General features: G+C 47.8%; 1 protein-coding gene across 1 annotated transcript in view; it reads right to left on the bottom strand.

The window, feature by feature from the left end:
- The window catches only part of LOC131693959 (uncharacterized), a 426221-nt gene that overhangs the window by 252757 nt on the left and 160581 nt on the right, over nucleotides 1-12883 (bottom strand). The window contains exon 3 of the mRNA XM_058982266.1: nucleotides 1593-1838. Within this exon, the coding sequence (XP_058838249.1) occupies nucleotides 1593-1838 (246 nt within the window). The remainder of the gene's footprint in view (nucleotides 1-1592; nucleotides 1839-12883) is intronic.

Below are 12883 nucleotides of genomic sequence, written 5' to 3'. Positions count from 1 at the left end.
ATATATATATATATATATATATATATATATATATATATATATATATATATATATATATATATATATATATATATATATATATATATATATATATATATATATCTATTCCTATAGAAACTTTAAACTTCTTGTGGGTGAACTGGAGCTATCGGATAAAGCACATACCTTGCATATGATTTGTGCATCCAATCACCAATTGAATTAGCAGTGTTCCGAAAAAAGTCATTCATGAAACCATTCAATTAGCTAGACTCAACAAAATTTTAGAAAGAAATCTTCCATTAGAAGAACTAAATGTGTCAAACACAAAATTAGAGGAACAAGGAGTAGGAATTGCAAACATTGGAAAGATTTACGAGTTTTAGGCTTGGAAGTATTTTTCTACCACCTAAAGTAATATTTATTATTAAAGTCCCTTTCTAAGAAAAATCAACATACTTTCATATGTTAGTAGATTCAGTACTAGCAGGGAATGCAACGTTAAAATTATCCAGTCGTGAAGTTAAAACCAACGAGCGAGACACCTACTTCATCACCGATCGCTGCCAACCGATCAATACCAACCTCCTCAAAGTAGCTGACGACAAATGTTTTTCCCAATTATTGAGAGGATCACAAGGCACTTGTCAATTCGAATCTCACACAACCAATACCGAAGTAAGAATCTCCATAGACGACGCGTTAAAAACTTGTGTTGTGGTGTACATCGTAACTCAAAATTCACTTAACCAATTGTTTAGAAATTTGGCACTATGTAACAGCGGATAATTTTTTTTTGTATTTATGAATTTTTCATATGGGGAGGGGACAGTGTAGTTACGGTAAATCGATTGCCTTGTAAGCAGCTCACCTGGGTTCGAGTGTCCACCCCTCACACAGATTTTTCTAGAGATGTTTCTAATTCAAAAAAAAGCGAATGATGCTAAGGTTAAAAATAATAGTAATAATTCTGTGAAAAGCTCCCGCAGTTGCCTGAGGAATGATGTGAAGAAGAACTGTGTCAAATTTAAGAACTATTGGTCCAGATATTGAATTATGCGGGGAGCAATATTGTTCTAATATTGCATTACTATGTGGAAATTTATTGAATGGACAAACACTCTCAGCTTCGCAAAAAAGGAACCATTTCTGCCATTCTTCCGTATTAAACTTTCTGCGACAGATGACCTGTCCAGTCTCAGCTTACAAAACTCTTTCAGTGTGTATATTTGTTCTATCCTTAAGAATTAAACGTTAATTTGTATTACAGTGGAGCAGTAAATCGCTTATAAATGGCAAAGAAATATGAGCAAGCTTCGGTATGTAAACAACGATTAAATCGAGAATGTTTTTAGTAAATTGTTTGCCATCATATTTAAAAAAAATATTTAGGTTTACTTGTGTGGCAATAGTGGCTTTATTTGCAATATTTTATGTCACCTTAGTTTTGGACATTTTAGTGAGTTATTTTTTCACTTTCACTTGTTATTTGTGTTCTTTGTGAGAAGATATAACTAGCACTAGTTATATCTTCTCTCCTAGGGATAATGCCATGTGGCGGTATCAACTAGATCAGAGCTTACCGCTATCGGAAATGTAAATAAAATACTCACCTCGCTGCCAATCGCATTGCTGACTAGAATACCGCAAAAATCATCATTGCCCTGTTTGGCTAGAAGGTTGAGACTAAGAGCAACTGATGAAGATCCATTGCCTAATGTCATACATGACGGCGTTCGGAAATCTCTCGCATGAACCACTCCATTGTAGGGGGCAGTAAATTGAATCCTTATAATCATTGAACCCGATTTACACGTAGCTGTTACATGTGGTGCGAATTCCGCATCCTGAGCAATCGTCTGGAGATTTGAGAGAAAATAGACTATCTTAGTTGTATATGGACCAGAACGGGAAAAACGGAAACACAGGGAAAATAAAAATTATTTCAATCTGGGGGTAAGTGGGTTACGGCGTTTTCTGATGGAGATTATTACTGTGAGCTAATATCCCAACCCTTTTTACATTTCTTATACTTATTTCTAAGATTGAACCCATTGAAAAAAAAACCCGTTTTAATCCACCTAGTGGTGCAATTGTGCCTTCCCAACAAACATTAGGAGCTGAACTATAAGACTACGTGTTGATTTAAAGCAGATTAAAGGTTATGTAAGCTGAATAAAACTTTCGCTGAACTATTTAAACATTAACAGTTTATTCAGCCTATTTAAAATCCAGTATTCGCCAGTTCCAACTAGGCTGAACTATACTGCTAATAAATGTAATAGCGACAATATTAAAGCTTTCATTCAACCATCTTAATTAGACTGAATTGCGAGTTGAATAAACGATGCTGTTATCAATAGTATTACCTTTAATCATTAAGCTGCACTACATGTCATTTCTCATGTATCTAAACTACGATTCCATGGCTGATTATGTTTAATATAGTAGTCGAAATGTTTATTACATATTCAGTGCGATTTACACATGCGTACAATGAATCCACATCTACGAACTTGAGTTGCTATGTGTCGACGTTGAAACACTTGAAACCAGCGGCGGATCCAGGAGGAGGGTTCGGGGGTTTGGACCCCGCCAAAATTTGTTAATTTGTTAGGAAATTTTAAATTAGTTTCTCAACTCAAAATCATTTCAAACCAATTTTTTTTCTGGTTTACTGGTATTCTGGAGGAACTAGAAAATTTTATTCGTGTAGGGGGGTACATGATGAGGAAGGGCGGTTTAGTGAAAGGTGGTGAGTGATATGGGAGGGGGGGGGGGTACCCCTCGCTGTATCCTCCTAACTACGCCCCTGTTAAAATACATAAAACCTATGAAAGTCAAAAAAATATTGATTAAGTTGACGATGTTCAGAGTGGTTGCATAACCTTTCTATAGGAGAAAGGCAAAAATGTGAATTTGCTGTGTGTCCGCACTCTTCAACCCGTAACTCCAGAATTTAATGATTTTAATGTGGGAACGTTGTACCTTTCATTTGAGACTAAGTTTGATGAAATCGGTTCAGCCATCTCCGAGTAACCGATGTGCATATTTTTGGTCACATACATACATACACACATACGCACACACATACGCACACACATACGCACACACATACACACACACTCACAAACATTTGACGAACTAAGTCGAATGGCATAATTCAAACGGCCCTCCGGGCCGGGATTATTTTTCCTATATTCAGAGGGATTGTGAAGTTGCTGTGTGTCCGCACTCTTCAACCCGTAACTCCGGAACCGAAACTCGGAATTTAATGAAATTCAATAGCATGGGAACGTTGTATCTTTCATTTGAGACTAAGTTTGATGAAATCGGTTCAGCCATCTCCAAGTAACCGATGTGCATATTTGTGGTCACTTAGTTGCATACACACATACATACGCACACACAAACATTTGCCGAATTCGACTAACTGCCTCAAATGGTATATGGCAGACGGCCCTCCGGGATTAAGTTAACGATGTTCAGAGTGATTGCATAACCTTTCTATAGGAGAAATGCAAAAATATGGGAATTTGCTGTGTATCCGCACTCTTCAACTCGTAACTCCGGAACCGAAACTCGAAATTTAATGAAATTCAGCATGGCAGCCTATGGGAACGTTGTACCTTTCATTTGAGACTAAGTTTGATTAAATCGGTTCTGCCATCTCCAAGTAACCGATGTGAATATTTTTGGTCACACACATACACACACATACACCCACAGTTGGAGGCAGCAGGGACAGGAAGGACAGGAGTCTATGGGCCTAACGACCCACCCCATGGCTCTGCTGCTAGTTGGGGAGTTTTGCTAGGATATGGTGGGGCTAAGATTGGGCTCTTCTAAACCTCTAAAAAGCCAAACTCCGAAAGCAGCTCCGACGAAGCGAGTCTGTGCCGCTTCTGCTAAGATCCTAAGATTCCAATAATCTAAGATCTTAGCAATAAAAGCACTCTAGCCCAACCGGAGTGCCAACCGGCGCATCAGGATCGACGCCAGTAACATCCTCATTATGGTATACTGGCCGTGGCAAACGTCAACGGGCAGGACACGGATGACGAATAGGATGGCGACTTAGGGCTGACAGGTGTGCTGTTCTACTCCCTGAATAAGGAAGGATGACACCGACTTGAAATGGCGAGTGGGCCAGCAGCATGGTTGCCTCCGTCCCAACAAAACACTGGCAGGTCTCCTGGTACGTTCGAAACTCGTCATCATTTGGTTGGTGGTACTAGGTTCGGTTGAAGTATTCCCGATTTACGCCGATCCGGCTCTGATCACTACTCCCCATGAAGGATAGTGTCAACCCTTGCATGACCTCACTGCTGCTTTTTGGCAGCATAGATAATCATGGGATCGCGAGAGGCGACTATGTACAGCGAGTGGAGATAGCGGCCCGGAGTTGGGACCCAATAAAATGGAGGCAAAACAAGCCGCCGATATAAATGGAGCAGGCACGGTGAATCCGTTTGCCAGAGGTGGGTTGGTGAGGTCACCACCACCAATAGTAGCTGAAGTCACTCAGCAAGAGCAGGAGGAGGGGAAGCCGAAGCAACAGCAACAGTAGCAGCAAAAACAGCCAGAGCAGAGCGGAATGAGCTACATCCCACAAACGCCAAAGGTAGTGGTAGCGAAGCACTTGGTGGAGGAGCTCCACAAGTTCGTGGCCACACGTGGCCAGAAAAAATGTCCATAAAGACATTAAGGAGATGGTCATCAAAATCCGGAAGGCGCTACTGTCTGCCGTGAAAGAGTACGATACGGCAACGCAGAGGGCGGATTCAGCTGAGCAAGCATCAGCGTCGGCTAAGGCCACTATCCTCCTAGCCCCTCCGAAACAGGGTAAGGAGAGGCAAATTGGAGTGAAGAACACGCCAGTTCCCATAACTCCAAAGAGGACAAGATCCTCGCCAGGAGACGAAAGACCAGGCGGGTCAAAGAGGCAGACGCTCGAGGACTCTGTTGCTGCCGAAGGAAAGGACGCCACCTTACAGGGTGAAAGCTGAAGTACCGTTGTAGGTCGGAAGGAGAAACGCGGGAAACAGCGAAAAAAGAAGGAGGAGCGAAAAGGGGAGCAGAAGAGGAAATCAGAACCCTCGGCTCGTCAGGGAGAAGCCGTGCTCGTCAAAGCAAATGACGAGACTGCGTACGCAGCACTGCTCAAAAGGTCAGAGAGGACCCGGAGCTGAAAGATTTGGGGGAAAACGTGTTAAGAGTCAGGCGTACCCAAAAAATGAGATGCTTCTCGAGCTGAAGAAGAATACTACGACTAGTAGCTCTGCCCTGACGAATACTGTAACTAAATCAATGGGTGGAAAGGCTGAAGTTAAAGCCTTAAGCCCGGAGAAGGTAATTGTGTGCAAGGACCTTGACAAAATAACGACGGAAGACGAGCTGAGAGGTGCCATGAAGCAGCAGTGCAAACTGGGCGAGGTGTACATGACGATCCGGTTAAGAAAGGGATACGAAGGAACGCAGACAGCGATGATTCGTTTACCGGTAACCGCTGCAGACAAAGCACTGAAGGTAGGTAAAGTTACAGTTGGATGGTCGAGATGCCTACTGAGAGCTGTCCTAATAAGAAGGATTGTGGCGGCTTGTGATGCCACAATACGAAAACTGGAACCACGCAACAAGGGGCCTCCAGCTTACTGGTGGAACGAGACGCTTAGTACGCTGCTTGTCTCAGAGCCAGAAGGCGGGCCCAAAGAGCAAGGTCGGAACTAGATAGAGAAGAGCGTAAGGCAGCGTTTCGGGAAGCTAGGGCCGCTTTAAATCGGGAGATCAGACTTAGCAAGTCAGAGTGCCACAAGGAGCTTTGTAGAGAAGTAGACGCCAATCCCTGGGGTGACGCATACCGAGTCGTGATGGTGAAAATGAAGGGTCCGACGACGCCGGCCGAAATGTGTCCGAGCAAGCTGAAGATAATCGTCGAGGGTCTTTTCCCGAAGCACGATCCAACTATATGGCCACCGACACCGTACGGCGAAGAAGAAGGAACAAACACGGATCGGCAAGTGACTAGCGACGAGCTAGCAAAAGCATCGAAACGCCTAAAACCAAAGAAAGCCCCTGGTCCGGATGGAATACCAAACGTAGTACTGAAAGCTGCGATCCTGGCATATCCGGACATGTTCAGGATAGTGATGCAGAAGTGCCTAAATGAAGGCAACTTCCCCGAAATGTGGAAGGTCCAGAAGCTGGTGTTGCTGCCGAAGACAGGGAAGCCACCTGGCGACCCGACCTCGTACAGGCCCATATGCCTGCTGGATACACTCGGAAAACTCCTGGAAAGGATCATTCTTAACAGTTTGACGAAATTCACGGAAGGTGAGCGCGGACTGTCCAAGATGCAGTTCGGTTTCTGCAAAGGAACATCGACAGTGGATGCAATTCGGATAGTGCTCGAGAGTGCTGAGAAGTCATCTAAACAGAAGCGAAGAGGAGATCGATACTGCGCCGTGGTCACGATAGATGTGAAGAACGTGTTCAACAGTGCCAGCTGGGAAGCCATCGCTGCAGCGCTGCATAGAATGAGGGTGCCCGACTATCTATGCCAGATCCTGAAGAGCTACTTTCAGAGCAGAGTGCTGCTGTACGAGACGAGCGAAGGGCAGAAGTCATTGCGTGTTACAGCGGGCGTTCCTCAGGGCTCCATTCTCGGTCCAACCCTTTGAAACGGGATGTACGATGGGGTCTTAACGCTACAGCTGCCTAGGAAAGTGAAAATCCTAGGTTTCGCGGACGACGTGTCACTAACGGTGATGGGTGAGACACTTGAAGAAGTGGAGGTGTCGGTGATGGAGACAATAGAGGCGATCGAGAGCTGGATGAACGGGGTAAAGCTGCAAATAGCTCACCACAAGACGAAGGTGTTGTTGGTCAGCAACTGCAGATCAGTTCAACGGATGCAGATCGACATCGGAGGGCATGTGATTACATCGAAACGTGCATTGAAGCAATTGGGAGTTATAATCGACGATCGGTTGAGCTTCAACAACCACGTTGATTACCGCTGTGAAAAGTCGGCGAAGGCAACGAACGCAATAGCGAGAATCATGCCAAACGTAGGTGGCCCGAGAAGCAGTATGAGACGTCTGCTATCTACTGTTTCGTCATCGATACTCCGATATGGGGTTCCTGCCTAGAGTGCTGCGCTGAAAACCAAGCGGAACCGTGAAAAGCTAAACAGGACATTCCGACTGATGGCCGTAAGAGTCGCGAGTGCCTACAGAACAATATCGTCGGAGGCAGTATGCGTTATCGCCGGGATGATCCCGTTCTGCATTCCCCTGGCGGAGGACGTGGATTGCTATCAGCGGAGAAATGCACGTAACGCTAGGAGACTGGTTCGAGCGAAATCGTTGGCTAAATGGCAACAGGAGTGGGACAACGCGGAAAAAGGAAGGTGGACCCACCGACTCATCCCAAATGTATAGGCCTGGGTACATAGGAAGCATGGAGAGGTGAACTTCCATTTGACGCAGTTTTTGTCCGGGCACGGATGCTTCCGGAAGTACTTGCATCAGTTTGGACATGCTTCGTCACCCCTTTGCCCGGAGTGTGCGACTGTGCAGGAGACACCAGAACACGTGGTCTTCGAATGCCCTAGATTCGAAGAGGTTCGTAGGGGTGGGGGTATGACAGTGTTGAAGAGATGTGCCGTGACGAACATACCTGGGACGCTGTCAACAGAGTGGTCTCGAGCATACTCTCCGAGCTGCAGAGGAAGTGGCGAAGAGACCAACAAGAAGCCACAAATCGGGTTTCGAGAGAAATTCCGCCGCCGGGGAGCTCTCCAACTGTGTAGACTAGGTCCACCGCCGGGGACCAGTTGAGTAGTACGCGACGTAGCACCTAGTTGGGTCGTCGAGTCGCCTGTGAACCGGACGTCAAGCTTTACCGGAATCGCCGAACCGGCCTCGACATCCTACCGGGTAGCTCGTGAGTAGGCTAGATCCACCGCCGGGGATTAGACCGAGTAGACCGCGTCGTAGAGCTAGCAGTGGGTTGTTGGGGCGCTGGTGAACCGGAAGTTTCGCTCCAACCGTATCGCCGGATAGACCTCAGCACCTACTGTATGGCTCGTTGAGTAGGCTAGATCCACCGCCGGGGACGAGTAGATCGGGACGACGCGGAGAGCTAAATGGCTCACAAAAACGAACATCGGAATCAGGAGAAATCTACCGCTCGGTTGCAGGAGAATAGGCTAGATCCATTGTTGGGGACTAGACTGAGTAGTTCGAGAACAAGTGAGGGCGGGGGCTGAATGGCTCATCGGGAAAGTAGAGCGTAGAGCGAAACGGAACGAGAGGAAGCCAAAGGGCTCAAGAAAGTGTGGTGCTAAAACAAAAGTAGAACCGGTATCGGGAAAGCCTCCTTCGCCGGGGAACTCTCCGTCGGCGTAAGCTAGATCCACCGCCGGGGAGTAGACTGAGTAGACCGCGACGAAATACCACCAGTCGCAGGTCGTCGGGGCATCAGCGAACCGGACGCCCTGCTCCACCGGAATCGCCGAACTGACCTCGACATCTGGTTGGTTGACTCGGTTTCAGGAGAACTTCTCTCGCCGGGGAATTCTCCGTCGGAGTTGGCTAGGTCCATCGTCGGGGACTAGACCGAGTAGTTCGCGAACAAGTCTGGTGCTCAACGAGTAAACGGCGCTGAATGGTGCGAGAAGGGAGTTGCGGTGCTAACTGGCACAAGGGAGCCGAAGGGCTCAGTGAATTAGACAGTCTGAAGTTTGACGCCCAGACTGTATTCGTAGGTGATGAGCACTAAGCCTCGACTCACAGCCAGCTTTCCGACTGCCATGCAGAACTTGCCAGTCTGTGTGGATGGTAGAGAATTGGTGGTGTGTAGAGGAGTGGGGCTGTAACCCTGCGGAAGAAACGAACTAGTAAGTAGTTAAATTAGAGTGTGTGCTATGCACATAAAACCCCTCCCCGAAGTAATTCCGTATGGTAGTGCCGGGGAGGAATCAGGTTCTGGGCAAGAGAAGTCGTTTTTTAGCGGGTCGGGTGATGGCAGCCCAAACCCGTTCCCTGAGACATTGGGGTTTTGTACATTTTCCCTCAGGTCTACGGTTTTCCTGAAATGTTTTTTACTGCTCTCTTGAAAAAAAACACACACACACACAGAGAGAAAAGAGAGAGAGAGAGAGAGAGAGAGAGAGAGAGAGAGAGAGAGAGAGAGAGAGAGAGAGAGAGAGAAATAGAGAGAACGAGAGAGAAAGAGAGAGAAAGAGAGAGAGAGACAGCGAGAGAGAGGAGGAGGAGGAAAAGTAGAAAAATAACAAAGAAGACCTTCGGCCACGCCAGCAGAAGCAGAGGAGAGACGCTCTAGTCGTCAAAGTAAACGAAGGCGTGATGCACGCTGCGATCCTCAAAAGGGTGAGAGAGGACCCCAAGTTGAAGGAGCTGGGGAGAACGTTATAAGAACCAGGCGTACTCAGAAAGGCGAAATGCTGTTCGAGCTGAAAAAAGATCCATTGATCAAGAGCTCAGCCTAACGGGAACTCGTGGCAGAAGCGGTGGGAGGAGAAGCGAATGTAAGAGCATTAGTTCAGGAAGCAGTGGTCGAGTGCAGGAATCTGGACAAGATTACAACGGAAGACGAAGTGAGAAGCGCGCTAATAGAGCAAGGAAACCTGGAGAGGGAGCAGATATCAATAAGATTGAGGAAGGCGTACAGGGGCACACAGACAGCAGTGATATGCTTATCGCCAACCGCCGTCAACAAGCTTATGTCGACCGGTAAGATCAACATCGGGTGGTCGGTGTGCTCGTTGCGATTGATCCCTAGAGCCACCAAACAAATGGAGAGGTGTTTCAGGTGCCTGGGTTTCGGCCATCAGGCAAGAAACTGTAGAGGCCCGGACAGATCTGATCTGTGAAGAAAATGTGGGGAGAAGGGCACATTGCTAGAGACTGCACAAAGCAACCGAAGTGCTGGCTCTGCATAAATGAGGGCGGAAAAGACCACATGACGGGAGGCTTCTTATGCCCAGAGTACAAAAAGGCGAAGGCAGGTCAACAATTATGGAGGTTACCCAGCTTAATCTTAATCATTGTGACATTGCACAGCAACTGTTGTGGCAGTCAACAACAGAAATGAAGTGCGACGTTGTAATTATTGCAGAGCCGTATCGTGTCCCTCCCGATAACGGTAACTGGGTGGTGGATAGTGCAGGGATGGCGGCAATCCAAGTGATGGGCGGTTTCCCTGTTCAAGAAGTGGTGGATAGCATACACGAAGGATTCGTGATCGCCAGGATAAACGGCGTATTCGTGTGTAGCAATATAATCGGATGCTGCACGCATTAACCGACTCGTTAGTCGGGCAAACGCCGGTTGTTATAGGAGGAGATTTCAACGCTTGGGCCGTGGAGTTGGGTAACAGGCTGACCAACGCACGAGGTAACAGCCTATTGGAAGCACTGGCGAAGCTGGACGTAAAGCTGTGCAACGAAGGTTCCACTAGCATATTCCGTAAAGACGGTCGGGAATCCATCGTCGACGTAACATTCTGCAGCGCGTCGCTGATGGATGACATGAATTGGCGAGTTAGTGAGCAGTACACACATAGTGATCACCAAGCCATCCACTACACCATTGGTCGGCGAAATCGTACGGTGACGCCGAGAGTGAGGACTGGCGAGCGGAAGTGGAAAATAAAGGAATTCGACAAGGACCTTTTTGTGAAAGCACTTCGTGCTGACAGCGTCACTCCAATTCCGAGTGCCGATGAGCTGTCGGAAAAAATAGCTAGGGCATGCGATATAACAATGCCGAAGAAAATGGAGCCGAGGAACTACCGGCGTCCGGTGTACTGATGAAACGAAAGGCGAAGCATCCTCCGGGTAACTTGCCTAAAAGCCAGAAGACGCGTTCAGAGAGCAAGATCTGAGGCAGTCAGAGAAGAGTGTAAGGTAACATTCCGAGCGGCCAGGGCCGCTTTCAAACGTGAGATAGTAAGCAAGTCCACCTGCTACAAGGAGCTGTGCAGAGAAGTAGACGCTAACCCCTGGGGTAATGCTTACCGTGTCGTTATGGCCAGGATCAAGGGTCCAACGACGCCAGTCGAAATATGCGGCGACAAGCTGAAAATTATCGTGGAGGGCCTTTTCCCGAAGCACGACCCAACCGCATGGCCGCCTACACCGTACGCTGATGCAGATGGTGGAAATGCTGGTGACAATCGGGTTTTCAACGACGAGCTCCTTATAGTGGCAAAAGGGCTGAAAGCGAAGAAAGCTCCCGGACCGGATGATATCCCCAACGTGGCACTGAAGACTGCGATCCTGGCGTTTCCGGACATGTTCAGGATAGTCCTACAGAAATTCCTGGACATTGGCTACTTCCCGGATAGATGGAAGATCCAGAAGCTGGTGTTGCTGCCAAAACCAGGGAAACCACCAGGAGATCCAGCATCGTATCGGCCTATATGCCTGCTGGATACTATCGGTAAACTCCTGGAAAGAGTCATCCTCAACAGGCTGACGACCTACGCTGAAAGTGAGAACGGACTATCGCAGAGACAGTTCGGGTTCCGAAAGGGAATATCGACGGTGGACGCCATCCGCATAGTCATCGCGAACGCTGAGAAAGCATTGAAGCAAAAGAGAAGGGATAATCGCTACTGCGCCGTGATAACGATAGACGTGAAGAACGCGTTCAACAGTACTAGCTGGGGAGCCATCGCCGTAGCGCTGCATAGAATGCGGGTTTCGGACTATCTGTGCAAGGTTCTGAAAAGTTACTTTCAGAACCGAGTATTGGTCTACGAAACGAACACGGGGCAGAGGTCGATAAGGGTAACGGCGGGAGTACCGTATGCAAATCCAGCGTGTCGAGATCAGCTTCGGGGGGCAATCCATTCCATCTATGCGCGCGCTGAAGCACCTGGGTGTGATGGTTGACGATCGGTTGAATTACAACTGCCATGTGGACCATGTATGTGAGAAGGCTGCGAGGACAACTAGCGCATTGGCAAGGATCATGCCGAATCACGGAGGGGCAAGATGCAGCACGAGACGTCTCCTGGCAGGTGTCTCATCCTCAATACTAAGATATGGCGTACCGGCCTGGGCTGCTGCGCTAAACTCAAAGCAGAACCGGACGAAGTTGACAAGCTTTTTTCGCCTAATGGCTGTTCGTGTCCTGAGTGCGTACAGAACGATATCGTCGGAGGCGGTATGCGTAATTGCCGGGATGATTCCCATCTGCATCACTCTGGCTGAGGACGTAGAATGCTACCAGCGGAGAAATGAACGTAATGCAAGGTGACTGGTTCGAGTGGCCTCGTTGGCTAAGTGGCAGCAAGAGTGGAATAACGTAGAGAAAGGAAGGTGGACCCACCGACTCATCCCAAATGTGTCTACTTAGGTACATAGGAAGCATGGAGAGGTGAACTTCCATCTGACGCAATTTTTTTCCGGGCATGGATGCTTTCGGAAATACCTACATCGGTTTGGACACGCTTCATCACCCCTTTGCTCGGAGTGTGTGAACGAGCAAGAGACACCGGAACACGTGGTCTTCGAATGCCCCTGATTCGAAGAAGTCCGAAGGGGTATGCCTGATATAACAGTGGACAATATTGTCGAAGAGATGTGCCGCGACGCGCATATCTGGGACGCTGTCAACAGAGTTGTTACGAGTATACTTTCCGAGCTGCAAAGGAAGTGGCGAAGGGACCAACAAAGCAACGATATTGGTTAGAACGCCGGAGTGGAACTACAAATAGCGTTTCGGGAGAAATTCCGCCGCCGGGAAACTCACCGATGGTGTAGACTGGGTCCACAGCCGGGAACCAGTTGAGTATTACGCGATGTAGCACCGGGATCGGGTCGTCGGGGCGCCAGCGAACCGGACGTCAGGCTTCACCGGAATCGCCGGAC

The sequence above is a fragment of the Topomyia yanbarensis genome, chromosome 1 (genome assembly GCF_030247195.1).
Source record: "Topomyia yanbarensis strain Yona2022 chromosome 1, ASM3024719v1, whole genome shotgun sequence".
In the NCBI taxonomy this organism is placed as follows: domain Eukaryota; kingdom Metazoa; phylum Arthropoda; class Insecta; order Diptera; family Culicidae; genus Topomyia; species Topomyia yanbarensis.
Note: the sequence above shows the minus strand (reverse complement) of the source record. Positions and strands in the feature narration are given on the sequence as shown.